This window comes from Eretmochelys imbricata, chromosome 17 (genome assembly GCF_965152235.1).
Source record: "Eretmochelys imbricata isolate rEreImb1 chromosome 17, rEreImb1.hap1, whole genome shotgun sequence".
NCBI lineage: Eukaryota > Metazoa > Chordata > Testudines > Cheloniidae > Eretmochelys > Eretmochelys imbricata.
In genome coordinates this window covers 4,269,984-4,290,150 of record NC_135588.1, presented here as the reverse complement: position 1 = coordinate 4,290,150, position 20,167 = coordinate 4,269,984, and the positions used below count along the sequence as shown (strand labels likewise).

At 46.7% G+C, this 20,167-nt stretch overlaps 1 protein-coding gene across 1 annotated transcript in view; it reads right to left on the bottom strand.

Annotated features, from left to right (window-relative positions):
• Positions 1 to 20,167, bottom strand: part of NXN (nucleoredoxin) — a 101,163-nt gene that overhangs the window by 10,914 nt on the left and 70,082 nt on the right. The window contains exons 5-7 of the mRNA XM_077836708.1: positions 19,869 to 19,975; positions 5,151 to 5,330; positions 140 to 264 (exon numbers count right to left, since the gene is read on the bottom strand). Of these exons, the coding sequence (XP_077692834.1) occupies positions 140 to 264; positions 5,151 to 5,330; positions 19,869 to 19,975 (412 nt within the window). The remainder of the gene's footprint in view (positions 1 to 139; positions 265 to 5,150; positions 5,331 to 19,868; positions 19,976 to 20,167) is intronic.

Sequence of the window (20,167 nt, the reverse complement as noted above, 5' to 3'; positions counted from 1 at the left end):
ATAAAAAGCCTGGTCCTGCAGGCCTGCCCCACACAGAACTCCTGGCCTCCCAGGAATTGCAGGTCTAAGAGCTGAAGAATTGGGCCCTTAATTTAAAAAGCAGAAGAAATAAAGCCAAGGAAGTTCCTCTCCCTCTTACCTCTCCTGCCACAAAGAACAGCAGCGGCGCCTCCTCGTCTTTGGCTTTGTACTTGGCAATGATTTTTTCTGCTATCGGCTGAATCAGTTGTTTAGCTGCCTCCGACTCCCCGTCATCCTCCGAATCTGCAGGGCACGGGCAGCGGGAGAGAGAAAGGCAACACAAGAGGGAGGTTACAATCAAATGGATCCAAAGACACCATGTTACAGGAGGCTTTATTCCACAGAGAAAACAGGAGCCAGAACGCATGGCAGCAACTTCAAAGCCAGCGTGGCCTTGTAGCAATCAGGGAGCAGCTGAAACGTACTTTCATATGAGCCTGGGAAATAAATCCTAACGGCGGAGCAGCTCCTGCTCCCAAAACATTGCAGCATTTGCTCCCCTGAAGCGCAGGGCCAAACACACTCCGAGAAGCTGGTCAGCCAGTTGAAGACCAGAGAGCACGCTGATCTGACGCTGCCTGTCCCCCCCTACACCCATCTCTCCACCTTGGGATGACTGCTCAGGCACTTGCTCACTTGCAAGTCTCTACAGCAGCAGCCCTATGGAATGAGCTGTGATTTTGGCAGAGGTACAGTGGAAAAGGATGAGAACATCAATCCAACACCAGCCACAAATGAAGTGCTAATGCTTGGTTGGAAGGAAGAGAGACAACGCGTCCTTGCGCAGCAACTAGACAAAAAGATCTCAATGCGGGGCAGCTTTCAGTATCAAAACATAGGAAAAAACAGCCCCACCATAAACGCCCCCGGACATGCCTCTTGGTAACGGTGCCACCGCCGAGCTCTCAGCGGAGCAGACTGCCCTGCTGCCAGCACAAGACCGACCCTCCAGCTGCTTTGAAACAGGCAGGAGGTGATGCTGAGAGAACTCCCACCCCACCGCAGCAGGGAGCTCTGTCTGCCCTTGAACAGAGACATGGCCCACCAGACACAGCTTCTCTGCTCCCACCCCCCATTCCCTGGCTTGTTTAAACAGCGAACAGCTTCTAGAGCTATTATCTGCAGTCTCTCTATGTGAGAGAGAGCAATGGGGGTGGACTGTGATTGATTTTCTACACAAACTCTACTGGCTAAATGCCAACTCAGCTCTCTGTGCTGCGGCTGACCTACTCCATAAACTTGTCAGTTATTCATAACTGATGCTCCGTTGAACCAAATGCTGCAGCCTAGAACCCCTCCCCAAAGACCTAGAGATCCCAGCCCTTTCTCCAGAGCCTGAAGCTGCTCGGAGGCTCCCATTATTTAGGGGGTATCACCCTCCTCCAGAGTTGAAGCACTGAGCTATAGGACCATAAAACAAAGTGCAGTCACTGCTATCCAGATGCCCGCAAATGAGGGCGTCTCAGTTTCAAAACACTGGTGAATCTAACTGACTTGGGGACATACAGAAAGAGGGCGTCTAGTGACTGGAGCCAGGCGCTGAGGGAACAATGACTCCAGGGTTCTTTTCCTAACGATGCCACTGACTTGCTCTGTGTCCTCGGTCAAATCTCTTCGCTGTTCTTTGCTCCATTTATCCGTCTGTAAAATGTAGAGTTAATTTCCTGCTTTTCAGGATGGCTGTGACACTTAATGAGTGTTCAGAGTGTCTGGAGAGGCTTGGTTAGAGAGTGTTAGCACAGTATTCATTAAACAGAGCACAAACTGCTCCTAAAATGCTGGGTATGTGAAAGGACATAGGAAGTCTCTGTAAATGCCACCTCTTCCCTGGAACTGCTAGAGCAACAATTGCATTGTGCGAGGCAACCTCAGTCTAGGCCAGTAGTTCTCAACCCCAGCCCACCCAGTCAGCACACAGCTGCTGTCATAAATATAAAGGGAAGGGTAAACCCCTTTGAAATCCCTCCTGGCCAGGGGAAAGCTCCTCTCACCTGTAAAGGGTTAAGAAGCTAAAGGTAACCTCGCTGGCACCTGACCAAAATGACCAATGAGGAGACAAGATACTTTCAAAAGCTGGGAGGAGGGAGAGAAACAAAGGGTCTGTGTGTCTGTCTATATGCTGGTCTTTACCGGGGATATAGACGAGGAATGGAGTCTTAGAACTTTTAGTAAGTAATCTAGCTAGGTATGTGTTAGATTATGATTTCTTTAAATGGCTGAGAAAAGAATTGTGCTGAATAGAATAACTATTTCTGTCTGTGTATCTTTTTTGTAATTTAAGGTTTTGCCTAGAGGGGTTCTCTATGTTTTTGAATCTAATTACCCTGCAATATATCTACCATCCTGATTTTACAGGGGGGATTTCTTTATTTCTATTTACTTCTATTTTTATTAAAAGTCTTCTTGTAAGAAAACTGAATGCTTTTTCATTGTTCTCAGATCCAAGGATTTGGGTCTGTGGTCACCTATGCAAATTGGTGAGGCTTTTTATCCAACATTTCCCAGGAAAGGGGGGGTGCAAGTGTTGGGAGGATTGTTCATTGTTCTTAAGATCCAAGGGTCTGGGTCTGTAGTCACCTAGGCAAATTGGTGAGGCTTTTTACCAAACCTTGTCCAGGAAGTGGGGTGCAGGGTTTTGGGAAGTATTTTGGGGGGAAGGACGCGTCCAAACAGCTCTTCCCCAGTAACCAGTATTAGTTTGGTGGTGGTAGCGGCCAGTCCAAGGACAACGGGTGGAATATTTTGTACCTTGGGGAAGTTTTGACCTAAGCTGGTAAAGATAAGCTTAGGAGGTTTTTCATGCAGGTCCCCACATCTGTACCCTAGAGTTCAGAGTGGGGGAGGAACCTTGACAGCTGCGGTTCAAGTGACATCCATATAGGTAGTGTATATATATTGTGTGGATGTGGCCCACAGAACACAGAAAGCTGCATATGTGGTCCACAATGGTAAAAAAGTTGAAATCCACTGGTCTAGGCAATACCTGGAGACGAAGAAGATTCAGTTCTATTAGAAAAACAAAGAGGAGTCCGGTGGCACCTTAAAAACTAACAGATTTATTTGGGCATAAGCTTTCGTGTGTAAAAAAACACTTCTTCAGTCAAATTAGAAAATTCAATGGGTTGGATTTAGGATCTCTGTCTGCTCTGAAGCCGGCTAACCAGCTTCGATTTCCACCTGGCACTCTTGCATCCTGTAAGGATAATCAGGGGGTTCAATAGTGATTATGTGCAGTGCCACACAGAGCCGCCTGCCCCATTGTAGGTTTGTGGCATGACATTGCAATAGCATGGTGGGGTTAGTCTGTCCCATGGTGGGTGGGGGAAATCACATCTAGGAGCATCCCCTAACACTTCACGGGGAGCTCCCAATCTCCGTCAGGGAGTCTCCTCCCCACAGATTGTTTGCAGACAGATGTTAGAAAAACTTTACTCAGAGCAAGATAAAAACAACTTTTCCCAGGTGTGTTTCTGTGCACTGACAGCCTCACTCACACAGAGCCCATCAAGCTTTTCCTCCCAGCAAGGGGGCAGGAAAAAGAGCAGGGGGCAGAGGGGTTTTCACTCTGCGTTCATATCCCATGCTGGGTTCCACTGAATAAATAATCAGGGTCAAAAGCAAGGCTGAAAAGGAAAAAAAATGAAGATACAAAACCCATATTACGAATGCTATGGAAAAGTGTGCTCTCCATGACAAAGGGCATGGGAAGAGGCAAGGAACTCCCTCTAATTCCTCCTTGTCCCTGGATACAGCCATCCCACAGCATAACTACAACACTACACTTCAATTAGGGATGAGAGAGAAAATATCATAATGCCACTATACAGATCCATGGCGCACCCACACCTTGAATACTGTGGGCAGTTCTGGTCGCCCCATCTCCAAAAAGATTTAGTGGAACTGGACAAGTTTCAGAAAAGGGCAACAAAGATCATCAAGGGTATGGAGTGGCTTCCACACAAGGAAGGACTAAAAAGATTATGGCTGTTCAGCTGAGAAAAGGGGGGACATGATAGAGGTCTATAAAAACACGAATGGTATAGTGAAAAAAGTGAATAGAAGTGTTATTTACCCTTTTACACAATACAAAAGCCAGGGGTCACCTGATGAAATTAATAGGCAGCAGGTTTAATACAAAGAGGAAATATTTTTTCACACAGTGCACAATTAACTTGTGGAACTCATTGCCATGGGATGTTGTGATGGCCACAAGTATAATTGGGTTCACAAATTACTCAATAAGGCAGGATAGGTCCAACAATGGCTATTAGCCAAAATGGTCAGGGATGCAACCCCATGCTTGGGGCGACCCTAAACCTGAGTGCCAGTAGCTGGAAGGGGAAGACAGAGCGGATCTCTCCAAAAATGTCCTGTTCCTTACATTCGCCCTGGAGCTCTGGTACCAGCTGCTGTTAGAGATGGGATACTGAGCTAGATGGACCATTGGTCTGACCCAGTGTGGCCATTCTTATTTCTACCCCAGAGGAGGAGAGAATTGGTCGCTTTTGCTATGATCAGTGACTCCACCCCACCCTGATTGTTCCAGCGGGTTTGTGGTCTGAATGCTTTGAGCGGAGGTAGATCAAACCAAAATGCATTGGTCATTACCCATAGGAGTTGTTTTGGGATACTGTGACCCAAGAGCACCCTCTACATGCTTCGTCATGCAGGTAATAAAGTTAAGATACAAATAATACCCTGGGGGCTGGAGTTTGTTTGTACAAAATACATCACAGCACACCCCATCCCACATGTACAGCTCTCTCTCACACACACACACACACACAAACACAAAAAGAAAAGGAGTACTTGTGGCACCTCAGAGACTGACCAATTTATTTGAGCATAAGCTTTTGTGAGCTACAGCTCACTTCATCGGATGCATACTGTGGAAAAGTATGGGTGTGTGTGTGTGTGTGTTATAATTATATATCTAGTACCAATGGGAGGTGTGTGTTATAATTATATATCTAGTACCTTGCTAGCTCCATTGCCAAGGAGAACATCAATGGGTTGGTGAACAGCATCCCAGTGATATCTCCTCCAAAGAGACACCCCCCGCAACTGATGAAACCCAAATAATAAGTGAAGGAATTAAAAAAAAGAAAGAAATCAACAGTGCTCCATACCTACGAAAAGAACGAGGCACGGGCCCTCATTCAGCTGGACGGCGTTGGAGTCGGTCAGCTCCAGCACAGGCTTGGGATGCCAGGGGAACTCTCGGCATTCAGTGTCATTCAGCACTTCCACCCGCCCCTGCCGAGTGATCACATCTCCCTTGGCGTCCAGGACGATGAGTGTGGGGATACCTGCAGCAGAGGAAGAACAAAGGGATGGCTCAGGCACAGCAATAACCAAATGGGGAGGAGGGAAGGGGGCTGGGGAGCTATGAGACAAGAGTTTGTATTAATGTCTGTCATTCTGGTGGTTAAACAAACAATATCTCATGTTTCTACAGCACCTTTTGCTCTCAAAGTGAGGGAGTGCAGGCTAGAGCCTGGGGGTCAGGACTCCTGGGTTCTATTTCTGACCTTGCGAGGGGAGTGTAGTCTAGCGCTCAAAGCAGGAAAGCTAGGAGGCAGGGTTCTGTCCTCAGCTCTGCCACTGATTCACCGCATGAATTTGGGCACATGTCATTACAGCTTTGGTGGATCTGGTCACTGCTCAGCAAGACAGATAAAAATCCCACACAGGGATCTTTCCTGCCAGGCTTCTTTACACTTTGTAAAGTGCTTTCAGATCCTTGGGTGAACGGTGCTACATACGTTATGTACAGGAACCGTTGAGCTGCCACTCAAATACAACCACCTCTGGGGTGGATTATGGCAGCTAAGGGCCTGATCCTCAGCCCAAAGAAATCCACAGGAGTCTTTCCATTGACTTCAATGGGTTATGATCATGCTGTCAAGTATCAGGGGGTATCTGTGTTAGTCTGTATCCACAAAAACAACAAGGAGTCCGGTGGCACCTTAAAAACTAACAGATTTATTTGAGCATAAGCTTTCGTGGGTAAAACCCCTACTTCTTCAGATGCAGGGAGTGAAAATTACAGATGCAGACATGAACATACTGACACATGAAGAGAAGGGAGTTACCTCACAACAGGATCATGCTGTGCACAGCAGCCCTACACTATATCTATGGAGGAAGGTGGGTGCAATTGTTTCCATTATAAAGCCTTACAATTCAGTGGCCATTAACGGCTATCAAACTAGGCTCTGGGATAAGTGGCATTGCAAGGCCTCAGAAAGTCACAGTCCTTAAGATGGTTGAAGATAATCTGTTCAGTTGTGGTAACAGACTACGGCTGCGTTCCAAACTAACACACACGCGACTGGGTTTAGATGCTCTTGCGTTCTTGCAATTTCAGCCTTTGCCCCAGTAATGTACGCTGCTGACGTTTACAATGTGACAAAAGGCCTGATGTCTGAGAAGCAGCTGCATAGCAGGAAATATATGAGCTTAATAAGGATTTTTACTATGGATCCCCACTGAGCAGGGAGAGAACGCACTTCCTGCCCCCTGCAGTGAAGCAGAGCAGTCCTGCAAGGACTTCAGCTCATAAAGCCTGAGCGCACTGTTTGTACGTATTAATGCCATGTCAGACGCTTTCTTAGCTTGGGCCCTCTGTCACTGGCCTTGCCTCTGGGGAGCTGGAACGCAGCAGAGGGAACAGCGATGTGCACTCTAAAGCTTCGCTAACGAGGACACGCAGTAGCAGAGGAGACCCACCAGCAGAGGCCAGAATGAAAGAGAACCAGGGACAAAAGCACCGTGCCAAACATGGCAGCAGCACAGGTGGGGCACGAAGGTACATGACAAGGCTTTTAAAGGGGAAACTATTTATTTAGAGCCATCCCCTGACTCTTCTTCCTAACTCTTTTTTCTCCCCATCAGGCCATTGTCTCCCCGCTGCCACTCTCCCAGCTCCAGTGAGGCAGAGTGAACAGGCAAAGGGCAACAGTCAGTCTGAGGCCACCACCTGCTTCCCAGCTGTTACAGAGCAAGGCTTCCTTCATGTAGGGCCAGCATAACGCTCTCCCACAATTCCCCACCCCAACATGGCACATCTAGGTAGCTCCTGGAATCGAAGGGGCAGTTCACAGGCGCGAGAAGCCAGAGCTTTTCACTATTTCATGGATTACAAATACATTTCACAGGCAATCATTTCACATTTTATTATTCCACAGCTGACCACTAGGCCATTCGAAATACTCTCCTGATGGGCTTGCACATTAAATTCCAGCTGCGCATGGTTCCCTCCAACAGTTGCTTGTTGTGCAGACTTAAACCCTGCATAGCAGCATTCGTGGTTATTTGCCCCACATAGCACCAAAGGCCCCACACTGCCCACACAGAAGGAAAAGATAGCCTCTGCCCCAAAGAGCTCACAGTCTAGGAGAGGAATGGTGGATTCAGCAAGCAGACAAGGGAGCACACAGCAACTGAGAGAGGACTGGGTCCTATAAGCAGTGGTTCTAGGCACCAGCTGCCTACCTTTGGTAATCAATAGCTAAAAAGGTTAAAAGAACATCTCCCTCCCCTCCCCGAATTCTTCTTTTCCTGCATTACTGCCACACACTGAAGGAATCTGTTAAAACCAATGTAACTTGCATCATTTATGCTGCTGGCTCTGCTCAGGCCGTGGCACTAGGCTGCTCTGCATAGTCTGCATCGTGTCGGTTTATAGTCACTTTTGCTTTTAGGTCCTCGGAGCAGAGGGAGCTGAAAGTTCATCCTGGAGGCATCACTTGTATGGAGACTGATTTCACTGTTGGGGACTCTGGTTCTGGAGGTAGTGAAAGTGCCTATCACTTGCTAAGGACCAGTCTCACCAGGCGCTGAATGCCCTCAACTCCCACTGAAGCTAATGGCAATGGCAGGTGCTCAGCACTTTGCAGGATTGAGTCCCAGTGCTGCAAGCATGGGGGAGTGAGATGATATCCTTTCCAACATGTGGCCGCAGCCCCTTTCTGAGCCTGATGGGAAAGTGTTTTATTGGGGGAGGGGGCGGAACCACAGGTCTCATGAAGAGGCTGCCGACAGAATGATGGTAAGAATTCCCAGAGTGAAGGCTGAGAACTGTCACTGTGTTACAGAAACAGGCTGTGCAACTCTCTGCTTTCCCTGCTCTCAGGCATTGTTTTGGCAGACTGTGATTTACGAGCTGGGTGTGACTGCAGTGAAAGGAAACACAGATTCCCCCTTGGGTGGGAAGAGTTCCTTCTTGGCCACAGCCACAAACACTATCAGGAGAGTGTTATTATCAATCTTGCAGGGGCCCAGCTTCCCTTCCCACGGCTCTGTCCTGAGTAATTTACGCAGCGCTGGGCTCATTTCACAGCCCTTTTTAGTTCCACACCCAAACTGGGTGAAACTTTCACAATGAAACCTGAAACTTACTTCACTGGGTCTCTACGTTCCATGCAGCCTGATCAACCTCACTGAAATGTAAGGAGGCGTAATGCAGTCCTGAAATGCTCCCTGCTGCTTTCCAGCCTTCTCCGATGTAAGGCTGAGACCAGTCTCTTGACACTTGATGACCTTGGCCCAAGATCAAAATTATACTTTCCTCCTCACTCCCGCCCCCCCAGTGTCAGTTTCCAAAGTCTCAAAGACCAAACTCAAGCTGAACAGGTGGTATTTTGCTGAAGCAGTAGTATCCCAAGCTAAGAGAAGTATAGTCATTGGCAGTATGCTTTGCTCTTTGAAAGTCACCTCAGGATGAAAAAGGCATCAGCTTGCAACAGAATAGCATGGCTGCAAAAACAGGAGGGAAGGGAGATCCCCTAACACACTGGTGCTGGCCTGCAGATCTCTGTGGCAGGAAACCTGGGACCCAGTCCTGCTCTTCACTGAAATCAATGGCAAAATGCCTTATTGAACTCCAACAGTGCAGAAGCAGAACTTTGATTGGCTGTTCCTCCTCCTACAGGATTGATATCACGTTACTCCTTTGAGCAATTCTTACCTTGGGGAGTGGGGAGAATACACACACTTCCCTACATCAGGGAAAGTGGGAGGGTCCGATAAATGTATATAGCCACACAAACCCAGCCAGATTCATCCTTGATCACAGACATTTCCTGGAAGCCAACAGAGCTGCATCAAGAATGTCCCAACGTTCTGGAACCAATATGGGATCCTGCTAATCATGACGGTAGTTTGGGGGATGAGGGAGGGAAGGTTCTGGTGCCAAGGTAAAGGTGTATGATTGTCCACACAACTGTATACTTGGGAAAGGCCAGTCTTACAGGGAAAGGCTGGTGGGAAGTCTATTAAAACAAGCACTTGGAAATAAAGTGAAAAAACCTCCTGACAATTGTTAACAGATTTTTTTTCTCCCAAGGATTAGTGCACTTAAGTTGCTGTGGATGCAGCTTTATAGATATTTTAATTCATCCTGCCTGGCTGAAGCAGATGTGTTAAAGAACAGTCTTCCTGGAGGTTACGAGCACATATTTCATTCCTACAAAAGTCCTATAAAAATAAAGGCAAGTTCTGCTTCTAGTCCCCACGGCAAAGAGCGCTGTGCCCCCTGCTGTGCTGAACTGCTCACTCAAGTCCAACTGGGCTTTGCCCTTCTACAAAGTCTAGCCAAATGTTTTATTCAGTGGGGCATTTTAAAGTGTCTGCATACACATGGTATATCGACTCCGAGTGTTTATCGGCACAAGGCTATGTTTTGGTATAGGACTGGAATCCCTATCTGCGAGTGATATTTGCAAACAGGCTCATTGTCAGAAATTCAAACAGAGGTTGGATTTAGACCAGTTTCAGCCCTGGTGGAAGCCGGTGCAACTTCAGGACATTCAATGGACTTCTATCTTTTTACGAAGGGCTGGATTTAGTTCAGTCTTAATGATCTAGGACAAATGATCAAAAAATGCATCTTAATTGAAAAAACAGAAGGCTGGCTGGCTGGGAGGATTGGCAGTACAATACAGAGCCTTTGACCTCCAAGGGCCAAATTCACCCCAGTGTAAAACAAAGTGAAGTAAAATGAGTCATAATAGAGATTTGGTGCAAATCGCCAATTCAAATCCAGCCCAGAGCGGTAGTGACTGGAAGTTGTTACTACCTGACTGTTGTTCAGTGATCTGAGTTCCAAGGTCTCACTCCAGCACTTCATAAGATTCACCCTCCCAACTAGCCCCCAAATACTAACAGAGACGCCCCAGAGACTGAAGAGCCCTGGCCATTATGGAGAAGCTTGTTTCACTCAGCACTGCCCATGTTGCACCTGATCTGTCTGAGAACTTCAGTCTTCAGGTCTGTGAATTCAGCACATTTCAACACCAACAGCTTAAAAAAAACCCCAAAACCTGATCACGACCACCAATCTTTAACTACAACTATTCATTTCTGCTAGCAGGGAAGCGCCCTGTTAAACATAACAGCCCTGAGTTCCTCAAATGCCTTTAAATAGAAAACAGGCACGTTCCTCAGTTACTTGCTACCTTGATTAAGTTACTGGCTAAACTATCTCTCAGGGGTATGAAAACTCCACACCCCAGAGAGACATAGTTAAGCCAATCTAACTACATGGTGGAGACAGTACTAGGTTGACAAAGAATTCTTCTGTCAATCTAGCCACTGCCTCTTGGGGGGGTAGATTAACTACAGCAAAAAACCCCTCTCATCACTGTCCTGAGTGTCTACACTGAAGCCTACAGCACTGCAGCTATGCTGCTGTACCACTTAAAGCATAGACATAGGCCTGGTCAACACTACGAAGTCAGGTTGATGTAAGCTGCCTTGTGTCGACCTAGATGTGCACGTGTCTACACTTAAATTTGTCTCCCACCACTGTAAGCGCCCCATTACGCCGACATAGTAACACCGCTTCCCCCAGTGGCATTGAGCCCTGGTAGATGTACTGAGGTCAATGCAGCGGGAGTGTAGACAGTGCATTATTTATGTCAACCTTAACAGTCCTCCAGCAGCTGTCCCACCATGCCCAACACTGACTGTTGTGCACAGAGTTGTGAACTCCATGGCTCAGGGACCACAGATACCAGAACCATGATCGTCCAGCTTGGCGAGCACATCCAGCAGCTCTCCATTGTTGTATGAAACTGCTCGGCTGACCCTGCTGGCTATACGCCCCGGCTTGGAGCAGAGCGGAGATACTGGATCTCCTGGGCCAGAGGGGAGAAGAGGCTGAGCAAGCACAGCTATGGCCCAGCTGTAGAAATGTGGACGTCTCCTAGAACATTGCATGGGGCATGCAGGAGAAGGGTACGACAGGCATCAGCAGCAGTACCGCGTAAAAGCCAAGGAACTGCATCAGGCATATCTGAAGGCCTGGGTAGTGAATAGTCAATCTGGTGCTGAGCTGCAGACCTGCCTTTTATAAAGAGCTTATTCCATATTTGGCGGAGACCCCCCCCCGCCCTGCAGACCACCATGGATACCTCTGAGGAACCCGATTCACAGGCCTCTTTCTGTTGATGCACTCTGGCAAAATGGTCTGGTGCCAGAAGAGGGACACGTGCTGACTGTTGCTCCACTGCAGTTCAAGAACCCCACTGCTGCAAAGCCATCCGCTCTGTCCTGCGCACCCCAGAGAGGCACCGTCCTGCGTAGCAGGAGTTGGTCACTGTCCCTGCACCCTTGCGTGATAACAGCTCCCACAGCGGATTTTCCAACCCCAAAATGATTTCCCACTGACCGGTAGCAATCTGGCGTTGCATGTTGTCACAGCGTAATCACCACCTGCTTCTCCTCTGTCAGCGCAGTTCTCATTCTGGTGTCCCTGTGTTGGAGGGCTAGGAAGAGCTCAGCACACAGATCCAGGAACGTTGCTTTGTGCATCCCAAAGTTCTGCAGCCACTGCTCATCATACCAAGTCTGCATTAGGATGTGATCCCACCACATCATAACGTTTCTCAGGCCCAAAAGCTGCATTCCACCACCTGCAGCTGCTCCAGGAACGCCACCAACACCTTTGAACTGGTTCTTGCCATGTCCCCAGCAATCTGTCCGCCAAGAAGTCGTCATGCTCCCCGCTGATTCAGTTCCTCTTACGGCGCTGCAAATACCGGAGGATCGTGTGTGCTATTCTTGCAATGCTTATGACAATAGGGAAGAGCAGGGCAGGCTCCATGCTTCTGTTAAAGATGACAGACAGCGAGGAAGGCTGTGCGGGTTCATGGGATTTTTTAATAAGGCACAAAAATTCTGGGATATAGAGGATATTATGGGATGGAGATAGTTGCCCCCTGGGAAGTTGACCCTTTGCGCCTAGTCACCCCTGTACAACTGGTTTCTGCTCCACCATGATTTGCCAAGACTTCCCAAAAGAGAGTGTGCTGGCTGGAGGCAGGCTGCACACTGGGACACCTACCCATAGTGCACTGCACTGTGCATTGACGCAAGCGCTCCTGGTGAGCATGTGCAGTGCTGATGCAAGGAGCCAAGTATGTACGCACACAAGCGATGTACTAACCATGGCAGCTTTAGATCGACGTAACTTGTGTTGGTAAAACTTTGTAGTGTAGACATGGCCATAGCCGTCATTTGGCCTAACCTCCCCCAGTCCCAGAAGAGCCCTGAGTTTTGGCTCCACATTTGAATGTTAATGCTCGGATCCTTGAAGCAACAGGACCTGTAGCGTTCACTGCCTTGATTTTTATGGCTGCCCAATGAACCAGATGACTGTTCAGTCTGCGTAAGTTTCAGTGGTACCAAGGCTACCGGAGCTGGGATAAATCAGCCTAGGTCCATTGACTGCAGTAGAACTATGGCAATCTACATCAGCTGAGGATGTGACCCACAGTCTTGGTACCACTGAAACTTACACAGACCAGACAGGTTCCACGAACGACTCCTTGTAGTTGGCTTGCAGATCAAGGCAGGTATCTTTTTGCATGAGGAAGCCCAAGGCATGGCTGAAGTGGCCAGAAGATCCCATTCAAACACACGAGGGACCCCTACAGTTCGAGCTCCATTTGCTGGGTTGGAAAGCAGCTAATAAGCTTCCAAGAAGCTGGAGAAAATGCTGCTGCAGATTGTGCCCTGCCGCTCCATTTCCCTGGACAGCTGGGAGAGCTGAGCGGACAGCCAGGGGAAGAGATTATTGTTCAAATGAGAGTGCAAGGTTTGAGCAATGGAGCCATTCAGGAATGAGAAGAGGCCAGCTACCAAAACAACAGGAACCACCAGCAGCTGGGACTCAATGAAAAGAGGGTGGGGGGAGGTCTCTCCACTTGGGAAGCCTGAGGAAGGAACAGCCACTGTACAAACCTGTCTAGTGACAGAGGAGGAGGAGACCTGCAGGCTCAGTGATTTCTCTGAGCAACGCATGGCTGCTTCAGGTGCCCATCTCGACCTGTCTAAGACAGAGTGGACGGGAGCTGAAACGTTAGGTTCTGGAAATTCAAAAGGCTTCACAAATAACCCAACACTGGCACTCTCATCTGGAAAAATGTTTCTTCTTTGTCTCCCAAGAGAGAGAAACAGGGAAGGACAGAGACAATTTAATATCGGGGCTGCTAAGAGTCAAGGAGCCAGCATTTTGGTGTCTGGTTCTCACCACTCTTGCATCGATCTATTCGCTATTGAGTGTCTTGCTCCTCCCACACCCAGCAACCTCCTGTAAATTAGAATTGGCAAATTCAGACGAGTCAAACGCTCTCAGCCGGGTCTCGTGCATTTCAGCCCAGGAGTCTTGTTCCAAAGACTTCCCAGAACCATTTTCAGAGTAGCGGAAAGCAAGTGAAGTTACTGCCGCACTCCTGGACCTGCATGCACATGTGTGGAAAACCGCAGGCTATTCACACATCTTTGCATTCTAAGCATTTCACTATGAAATCCATGGACATTTGTCTGTTCAACATTTGCCTGCAAACCCCAGCGAGCAATTACATTCCCCTCATTCCAGCCCTAGACAGCGCAGCTTTAAATTCCTTTATACATACTAAGGCTGTACACCCTAGGTTAGCAGGAAGAACAGCACATTAACCTAGCTTGGTGGATGAGTTACAAATCCCAAGGTTATGCCAAGAAAATTATTTGAATCACAGAAGGGTTTATTCATCACCTGATGGCATTTGAGATAGCTGCAGAGGGTCAGGTCAGAAAGCGAGCGAGGAACTGGGAAACTCACTTTGAGCCTTAAGCTGTGAGAAGGAGAATACCCTGACCAGTGACGTCAACAGACACAGAGGATGTGACACATCTCACAGGACTGGGACCTTTATCTCCTTAGAATTCCAATCCCACCCCAACTTGCTCTGCACTTTGATCTCCTCCTCCAGATCCATGTGACACTGCTGAGAGACTCCCAGGCGCACGTCCTGTGTTAAGGCACTTACTGGATTCAATTCCCAGCTCTGCCACAGACATTCCTGTGTGACCTTGGGCAAGTTACTTAATCTCCTCTCTGAGATTCCCTTTATACAAAGGTAAAGATCTCACATTAGCTCTGCTGACCAGGGAAATCTAAGGGCCTGATTTTGACTGTTGGCCTCATTTTAATGGCATAATTCTGCATCTGCAGACAATGTGTGTGCACTGCTCATAGCATTTAGACCTCCACTTGATTTCCAGGCATGATCAGATAGCAAGATATCCAAGTGCTATGAACCGAATTACCTGCAAGTGTAAGACTACACCCAGAAAATCAGGGCCTAATTTAAAGAATAAATTGTTTCAGTGTTACTGTTTTCAGGTAAACACACAAGGGGATTTCTGGATTTTCAATCTGACAGTGTCCCTTTAACAAGTCTAAAATACACAGTGATTCAGTTTGACAACACCAGAGCCCAAATATAGCTAGTCATAGTAATTGTTGGGTGAAAAAGAAATGTAGGTCACGCCCATTCATCCAGACCACTGTGACAGCTTTGGTATATTCCTGCTGCCGAGCCCTGTCCCTTTGCTACTTTCATTAGCAATCAGGAATTCATCCCTAAGAAATATCCCGTACGTGACTATTCATTGTGGGTAAGAGCTGAGACTATTCAATCCAGACATCTGCTCCTGGGTCCAGATTCAAAATCATACTGAGAGACAGGTAACGACATAAACAATAACAAGGTACCGTATTTTCAATACTTACACGTCAAACATTTTATTGTGATCTCTGGATACCGAACGGCTCTTAGCTAGATCTGTAACATCGTCTGAGGAGTTGACAAAGGAGCAAGCTGGAACAAAAGGTTTCTGAGACAGAGACAATTTTGACTGAAAAAAGATGGTGATGAGAAAACAACCCAGAATGAAAGATGGGAGAGTGATTTGGACAAAGAAATTGATCGGGATGAGTTAGTCTCTATGTGGGAAAGGAAAGGGGATCGACATCTTCAGTTTGGGTAGCTCATAAAGAATATGTGTAAAAGTAACTGTACAGATGGTATTTGATGCCTGTTAAGATTCTTCATATTTTTGCCACTAGGGAGGTGCTGTATTGGATGGGTTGCGGGGAGAGGGGAACACACTTGCACTTGTGATGGTTGTTTCCAGGAATTAGTCAGTTTTGGGAGGAAACTATTAAACAGATTCATTTTATCCAGCTTCCCCTCGACATCCCCTGACCGGTTCATGTAATGCTCCAGTGAGGCAGCTACATTGTAAGCAGAATGACAAATTAATTTATTTGTTATTGTTAGCAGCAAGACCTTGTATTGCTCATTATTGGAAAACAGACTTCTCCTCCAATGGAATTGTGGCATAGTCAAATATGGACTGTCCGTGTAATAGAAACGCTTTCACACAAGGTGTGTACACAAGAGAAGCACCAAAAAAAGGGAACCTTGGTCACCCTTTTTAGTGTGCTCAGAGAAGGAGAGCTTCCCAGCCTGAATCCTTACCCAGGTTCTTTGACTATTAACCTGATCCTGAATCAGTAACAAGTCATGTGCGATTTAATATGTTCACATTTTATTGTAACTTCATCTTAATAAAGTTTTCCCAAAAACACACTGACTGCAGGCTCCAGGTATTCCTCAGCCAGCAACAACTGGCCCCTGGGAGCTAAAACCCCCCAGAAAGCCGCACTTCTGGTTAAGACTGAAGAGACCCTCTATGAAGGATGGCAGAAGAGGGAGAGAATTAAAGCAAACTCATCAAGGACAGTCCATCTCCAGCAGTGTCCTGTCTCTGTGTGGAGGCCCTTCAGTCTGCAAAGGGCAGTAATCTCCCTCCCACAGGACTGACCCACTGCATGGCTGCTCAACTCGGACAATTCACAAGAACTTTGATTTCCTCTCTCCCGCTGGGAGTGGTGCTTTTATTGCCCTGCTTAAAACACAGCATATTTTCACCTGGTTCTCAGGTCTTCCCCAGTTCTTCACTGACAGCTTCCCCTAGCTAGTGTGTCACAAAGCTCACAGAGCAACTGTGGGGGAGGGGACACGGAGGAAAAGAGAATTTAACACCTTGCCCAGCACAACTTGACACCATCACAATCCTATGGCAGTCATATCCTATCTGCAGAGATACAGGCCCGTGGTATCCAGGTCAGCGTCTTCGGCATATAAACTCAAAAGCAAACTTATTTCACACCTGCTAACCCCTGTGTTATACATCCCTCACACACATACCATCAGATCCTCTTTTAGTTCCCAGAACAACTTTTTTTAAGGGTCAATTCCTTTGGCTGTGATAAAGCCAGACTTTATTAACAGGTTTCAGAGTGGCAGCCGTGTTAGTCTGTGTCCGCAAAAAGAAAAGGAGTACTTGTGGCACCTTAGAGACTAACCAATTTATCTGAGCATAAGCTTTTGTGAGCTACAGCTCACTTTATCGGATGCATTCCTTTGAAGGTACAATCATGAAATCAGGGGCGATGGTGATAAGTGTCTTATAAAAGTTTAGATTAAGAATAGGACAGATTGGACTCATCAATTAGATTTTACCCACTAGAAAAGGGGTTTTTCCCACGTGACTAACATTTTACAAAAACTCAGTGACAGAATTTTCTGTTACCACATCTGATAATATTCTTATTCTAAGATGACTGGCAAGAGAATCTGGGTTTTTTTTAACATCTATTAGTTATGGATTTGTGATTATCAGAAGCAAAGTTCTGTGTCCCATAGATAAACTAAGCGAAGCATTTGCAGCAGTGCTTGTTTTGTTTTGTTTTTTGTTTTGAAAGGAAAAAAAAAGTTAGACCTGCTATCCCATCTGTTGCGACTAGCAGGGTTTTTGCTTTCCTGAGTCCAGAAAGGGACACATTTCCCTACAATAACTTTAAAATTGTTCCTGCCCAACTCGGCAGGAAGAGAGAGATTTTTGTGTTCGCTTCTTGCGAAAGGCTCTCAGATACCAGGGTGATGGGCAACTTGGTAAACCTAGATAGATGGACAGACAGATTTTTAAGGAAAGCAGCATCTCCCATAATCACTGCCAATCCAAAGGAGATTTGAGGGGATCAGTGGGTATTTCTAACAATCCAAAACCTCTCTCTAAATAAAAATTAGTAAGAGAAAATCCCCATTTGTTCATAAAATTCATCGCTGCTTCTCGTTCCGTAGGAAGAGTGAACTGAAGGAGGCAATTTACATGAAGCTTGGGAATGGTGCACACAATGGGGAATTATTTCTGAACAGCCACAATGCAAAAAATGAATAAATCTCAAGATAAATAGTGCTGGATGCCCAAGCAAGTTAGTATAGGTGGGAATGGTTCACCCACCTGACTCCACACTAGGAGAAAGGCATTCAGGGAAACCCAAATAAAAGCCCAATAACTCAGTATTTGTATTTACATTTTTTCCTGGCTTCCTCAATGCCAAAGGGAGCCAGTTATGGCAGCAAAATAACAAGAGATCTGGTCATCTCGCTGCATTCCTCCACTCAGGAACTGAATGAGTTTGAGAAGACAAGATCTTGTATTATTTCAGCTCTGCGAATGGGCTCCTGAGGCCATCAAAGGCTTGTGAAACAAACACAAACACTACACTGTGCACATGCCTGGTACCTGCTATCAGACATACTTGCAATCCCTCAAAAAGGGCCATACCAGGCTTCCCTTCTTCTGGGATGAAGAGGGACAAGGCAGGGCTGCTAAGGGTTATACTGATAGGTTTCTCGCTGGCCCCTACAGAGTTCTAAAACAGAGGTATGACTAACTAACAAGGATCAGAGAGAGCAAACACAGAGCTCCTCAGCACTACCGGGAGCAATGCAGCATTGTCAGAGTTTTATGTGAAACAGAGGGAATGTCAAGGGGGCGTTCAAAGAGTAAAATGGAAACACAGCAGCAAATATAGCTAGGGATATCAGTGACGAACAACATGACTTTTAAACTAGACCAGAGGTCTGGAAAACAAGACCAACCCAGAAAAGCCAATGATAAGGCAGCAGAGGAATAAACTATTGGTAGCTGCAGCAGTAGTTCCTTCACATCCACATTTGACAAAGATTTTAACAACACATCTCTCCAGGATGTGCTTGTGTTTACTAATGAGGATAAGCTGGAGGAGAGACTGAGGTAACAGAGCGGGAGGCAATCATTTGGCCAGGACACTGGGAGAGGTGGGTTACACCTGCAAAGGCCAAGGATGAAACAGTTAAACCATTCAACTATTATCTCGATCCTGGGGAAGTAACAAAGGACAAAAAAAAAAAATCCAGGGATGGTATAGTCCCAAAGTGTTTGCAAAGGATAACTTAACTTCTACAGGCAAGATTCTGCCTCGGTATGTATGCAAAGCTCAAAAGAGGGACATTTGGGGCAGTTTATAATGTATGGTTTGGAAACGTGAAAGCCAGCATAGATTTGGGAAAGGCAGGCCAGACCAGACAGAACTGATTATTTTGTTAAACAGAATAACTGTTGGTGCAGATGCAAAGAGCCAATTATTTACTCTCTCCTGATTTTCAGAAAGCTTTGGATAGCGTTGACGTGACAGTCAGGGTTAGGTAAATTACATTTACACCCACTTTATGGCCCATGGATGCTGCCACAGTGGTGTAAAGGGGACTTAGCGTAACAGAGTCAGGCCTTGAGAGACCCTGTGTAAGGGCAGGCCCGTAGCTGCACCTTGGACCACCCTCGGCAACTCCATTCCCTTCTTGGTGTTTGCATCTCTCAGACACTTGCAAGCTGTCATCATACAACTTCTCCTGAACCATCACTTACCCAAATTATCCTTAGTTCTTTTCATCTCCCATCATAAATCAATCCCTTCAGTCCCCTACTCACAGGGAGGAAACATGCATAAATACTGAAAACTTCCCTGCTAGCTAATAGCCCCATTTATCCTTCCCTGTACTACACCCTCTAGGCAAGACATCAATGCTGTCCTTTGTTTACTACAGAGTCAGTGCATTACATCAGTTACATTTAGAGCTCCTGTGAGTGCACAAAGTCTTTGGAACACCTTGAAAAATACACACACAATCCCTCTCTCCCTCCCCCTCTTAGCAGCCAAGGCCTGTGTAATTCTGAAACTGACACCCGGAAGAGTAGACGCAAAGCCATGGTTTACATCAAACATGCAAATCTTATGTCACTAACGCAAATCAGATGCCATCTTCCTCAGTCTCTACAGAGAACAATGGCCTGAGTTCCCATCACATAGAAGAGCAAGAAAACAACACAGAAACCTTAAAGAAAAGCAAAACAAATAAATAAATCAATTAGGGATAAAACATAAGACCGGAAGGCTCCAAATTTCCAGGAGGAATTATTAGGTTACTTTTGAAGTTCCATTTTGGCTAACAGGATGGCAGGTTACAGTAGGAACATTAGTCTGCAGAGAAGAGAGCTCTGCCGAAGGCCCTTTGCTTTGCTGTTTTCTTGTTTTATTTAAAAAGAGGAGACATTTAAGAAAAAAATGAAATGAGAGGAGCGGGCAGGAGTGATTTTCATGCCAGGCTTGAGGTGTTTCCTACCTTGTATGCCGTAGAGCCGGTTGAGGCGCGATCTTCTGGCTTCATCAGCGTATGGCACAGCTAGCCAGGGCATCTCGCTGAAATACTGCTTGAAAGAGTCCTCTGACCTATGCAATGGAAATGGAGGTCAAATAAATGCACCCTCATTACCGTCCTTCTGCGGCCCTTTTTCCTGTATAACCCTTTGCCCATACATGTCCCAGCAGACGCCTGACACTTCCCCAGAGCCCAGAGCCCACCTGTACGCGGGGCAGGCCAAGTTGCACCCACCCAGGGGGAGACTGCATTGATTTTAAAGA